Source organism: Mizuhopecten yessoensis, unplaced genomic scaffold, assembly GCF_002113885.1.
Source record: "Mizuhopecten yessoensis strain PY_sf001 unplaced genomic scaffold, ASM211388v2 scaffold8841, whole genome shotgun sequence".
Lineage (NCBI taxonomy): Eukaryota > Metazoa > Mollusca > Bivalvia > Pectinida > Pectinidae > Mizuhopecten > Mizuhopecten yessoensis.
Window position 1 is genome coordinate 323,038 of NW_018407749.1, and position 4,172 is coordinate 327,209.

Here is a 4,172-nt window from a genome sequence, read left to right on the forward strand (position 1 = left end):
CTACCCAATACTGATAATGCTAACCTAAATTGAATTACTTCCAATGGCAATTAAACAAATTTTGGTCCAAAATGTGATTTCCCTATATAAACTATAGTAAAGTTTACCCCCTCCCCAGGGGGAAACGTGAGACCCCAGGGTCAAGAAATTCACAGTTTTAGTAAAGCACCTTAAGACCCTTCTATCTATGAAGAGTATTTGATTCTACCATACCTGGATCTTGAGAAGAAGATTTTTGAAATTTTAGTCAATTTTACCCTTTTTGGCCCCGCCCCTCAGGCCCCTGGGGGCTGGGGGACCATATAATTTACAATTTTAGTTGACCTTTGGCCATGGAAGGTTTCTGCAAAATTTCGTTGAATTTGGTTTAGGGGTTTTGGAGAAGAAGTCGAAAATGTAAATTGTTTACGGACGCACGACGGACAAAAGGCGATCACAATAGGTCACTTGAGACTTTGTCTCAGGTGACCTAAAAATCTTTATAATTGAATAAGATTTTTCTCTATCTAGCATTTTTACATATCATTTATACCTTAATATAATACAGTATAACTGTAAGACTTTTAATTTCAGAAGAAGAAAGCTAAAAGTCTGGGTGCAGAGGGCACTGACCTTGGGCTGGTCGTCTGTTGGCCACGGCGGTTCTCTCTCATCCTTGACTGGCGTCAACGTGGTGGGGGTGATAGGTTTACTGTAAGGCAAAGAAATTCAACAAATTACACAGCAGTTCAAAGCTAAATCTAAATCAATAGTTTAACCAAGTTATGAATAATGAACAAGAGCAAAAGCATGTATTGCTTACTTGTTTTTCAGCGATTCTGGTTCATGAAAAATACATAAAAGTAAGCGTTAATATTTGGATTCTGCTACAATGAGATTGTGTAACCTGTATTGAAAGTAGATAAAAAGTAGCATGTCAGTTTAACTCAGCAAGGTGCCCAAATATGTCTGTCAATCCGAGTGCAGTGGTCCATATTTGAATTGGCCAAAATGATATATATACTTGGTCTGGGCCATGAGAAAATCATTTGTACAAATTTGGCTAGAACGGTCCAAGTGTCTCTGTCTCTACTTCCCCCTATTGGACCCTGCCCTCTGTCCAAGGTGGGCCCGTCCTTCATTCACATAAAATTAATTTTCTCAATTACCAGTAATAATGATTACGACCAAATTAAATCTAAATCTATCAATCCAAAGAAGTAGTCATTTAAAAGATTTCAGTTTGTATTTTCCTGGTTTGGCTCCCCATTCACCCTCCATTTGTTAAACATGAATTCTTTTGACCCAGTGATGCTCCATGCCAAATAAGGTTAAAATCCCTTCACTAGCACTCAAAGTGTAGTCTGACATAGATTTATCCCCACTTCACCATTGGGCATGCCCCTCTACCCTGTGTCCTACAAGCTTATTTTCCCTTAACTGAGGATAGCAATATACAAACTGTTTAAGTTCAGAACAATAACCTAAAATCATAGCATACCCTTCAGCCAGTTAGCAGGGCTTTGTGCTAGCAGAGTGTATACTCACCTGGAGTTTTGGGGTCCCTCTGGTGAGGTTTTCACTGTAATACAGGGAGTTGGGTCTGAGCGGGGAGGAGGTGGAGGTGGAGGTGACTCCATCCTTGACCTTGTTTTGTTAGCCCTTTGTTCCTCCTGTTGCTTCTTCTGTAGCTCACGTTGCTTCTGTTGTTCTTTAAAATGATGTTCTCGCTGCTGCTGTTGTTTTAACTGCTCCATTTTGGCCTCCATGTGTCTCCTCTTAACAGTTGTGTACCCTGTCTCGTTGTGGAAATTGGTAACCGCTGTCCGCAGGAACTTATTGGCGATGAGTTTATCTGGTGAGGAGTCCATCTCATTGCAGGATGGACAGCAATGGTTATCGTCCTCTAACAGTGCATCACGGATACCTGGTAAAGAGGTTACATCGCAACTATCAAAATCTAAATTTTTGTAGATACAAAATGTTATCTTCGATTGGCACGTGTGAACTTGAGCAGCTGGTTGAGTAGCATGTGCTTCTATAAAACAGCTATACCATCTGAAGTATTGATGCTATAGAATCATATGTTGGGCATATTAGTGGCAATCATATACAAGTAAATTCCTTTTTCCCTGTAGAACAACACATTCTGTACCACATATATACAGCAATATGGTTAGTTTACATGTAGTTATGGCTGAAAACCTAAAAGGTTTCAACTGACAACCTGGGTCATAACAACAATTTAAAACTAATTCTGACTCATAACCCCCGAAGACACATTTGAACTCTTCCAGTTCAAAGGTTGGAATAGTCCATTATGAAATAGAGATCGGAAATGTTACATATCTTGTTCAATAAGAAGTTACGCTTTATACTTAAAAAGGTATGAAAGGTTCCTAATGGTGCCTCTTAATTAAAGGTCATGTTTCTTTTTTCTAAAATTTCGAGTTATCAAAAGAACTGCAAAATCTATTTAAAACTTTTCTGAGACAGAACTTACATTCATCACAGTAACTGTTACCGCAGCAAGGAATCACAACCGCTTCCTTCAGGAGGTCGTGACACAGTGGACAGATGAGCTCGTTTGGTACGGGGGATTCCTCCTGTTTCTCTACCGATGGCAAGGGCATGAACGGCGGCCTCTCCTTCTTGCCCTTCTGGAATGCCTCTCTGTTAAAAATAAGACATGGAGAGGTCAAAACACAAAGGAGATGTTTGGACCAGTATTAGAGGGAATGTACGCCAAGGTTGGCTTAGAACATCTATTTAAATTTTTTTCTTCTGTTGAAAACTTTATATGTTGGAAATAATTTGAATGTCTGGGCCTGGTTGCTCAAAGGTAGATAACTGGCTCAAAAAGTTAAAGCAGATTCAAAATTATCGAATTTCTTCCTCTTTTTGTTGTTGTTGTTAATTAATTGTCTTTAAATGACCATTTTGAGTACCTGTACAAAATGTATGACTTTCTTTTATTGTTGAAAATAAAGTTCTCTGTTATAAAGTTGTTAATCTAATAAGGAATTAGATAACGGTATCCTGTGATACCATATTGTTCCTTCAATTCTGTCCTAGGATAGACTATGACATACTTGTCAATGATGGGGACAGCGTACTGTCCTGTCGACATCAGGAGAGCTCCGGGTGAATGTTTGTCATTACAGGGCGTAAGAAAACTTGTCGGGATACCCGTGGAGCGTTTGATTCGACTTGTGTTGACTACTTCCTGCGGTTTGGCTGTAGGATCCTCTGGGTCAACTTCCTATCAACAGAACACAGGAATTAGTCTCTCAGTCCAGAAAATGTGGGTTATTTAAAAAAACAAAATCTACATCATCTGAATGTAAATAACAACAAAGGCTAAAGTCATTACAACAGATAATAATATTTTATATAAAATAAATTTGTATTCAGGATAGTAATAATGAAACCACTTAATTATAATGTATATTACTCACTGAAACTGAAAGGGACTAGGACCAGGTCATGTTTTCGAGCCCAATTCAATAAATCAAACATATGTCCTGAATGTAACAAGTCTATTTTAAGTAACATGTATTATTACTTTGTCACACATGATTTCATTCTTTAAATCAGTCCAACAGTGTAATCCTAACCGATCAACTCATAGTGAGGACATATTGTGTGACAGTCGCATTTTTGCAAATACCAATCAATCTCTGACGAAAATAAGAAACAAACCCTGTTTGAATTCCAATCTGCATACAGTAGGTATTTACAGTACAATTCTTTTCCAAACTTTATTATAGAGAATAGTTCCAAACTTTCTATTTTTTTTTATTTTTTTTGAAGAAATGTGAAAATTATGTGCCGATACATTACAGAATGGGACAAAGTCCCAATGAATTAAGAGCTCCTGTTCAACGCTACAAGGATCCTTTGAAACTTACTGGTTTATTTGGACAGTTGTGGATGTAGTGGCCAGGCTTGCCGCACTTGAAGCAGAGGTAGGAAGTAGAGGGCTTTCCTGCAGGGTACTTGGACTTCATGTAGCTGAGCAAACAGAAACATCAATTATAACAAGAGGCCCATGGGCCTTAACGGTCACCTGATATATTTATACAGAGAGTTGATTTTGTTTTTAACATGAACAGAAATATTATTCAAAGTGACAAAAAACAATAAAACCACCTTACTCAATATCTAGCATACAGATTTCAGACTAAAAAGGA

General features: G+C 38.0%; 1 protein-coding gene across 1 annotated transcript in view; it reads right to left on the minus strand.

Moving 5' to 3' along the window:
• Positions 1-4,172, minus strand: part of LOC110456758 (E3 ubiquitin-protein ligase RBBP6-like) — a 40,101-nt gene that overhangs the window by 15,015 nt on the left and 20,914 nt on the right. Inside the window, exons 7-11 of the mRNA XM_021507704.1 lie at positions 3,891-3,993; positions 3,072-3,241; positions 2,483-2,652; positions 1,528-1,906; positions 613-691 (exon numbers count right to left, since the gene is read on the minus strand). Of these exons, the coding sequence (XP_021363379.1) occupies positions 613-691; positions 1,528-1,906; positions 2,483-2,652; positions 3,072-3,241; positions 3,891-3,993 (901 nt within the window). The remainder of the gene's footprint in view (positions 1-612; positions 692-1,527; positions 1,907-2,482; positions 2,653-3,071; positions 3,242-3,890; positions 3,994-4,172) is intronic.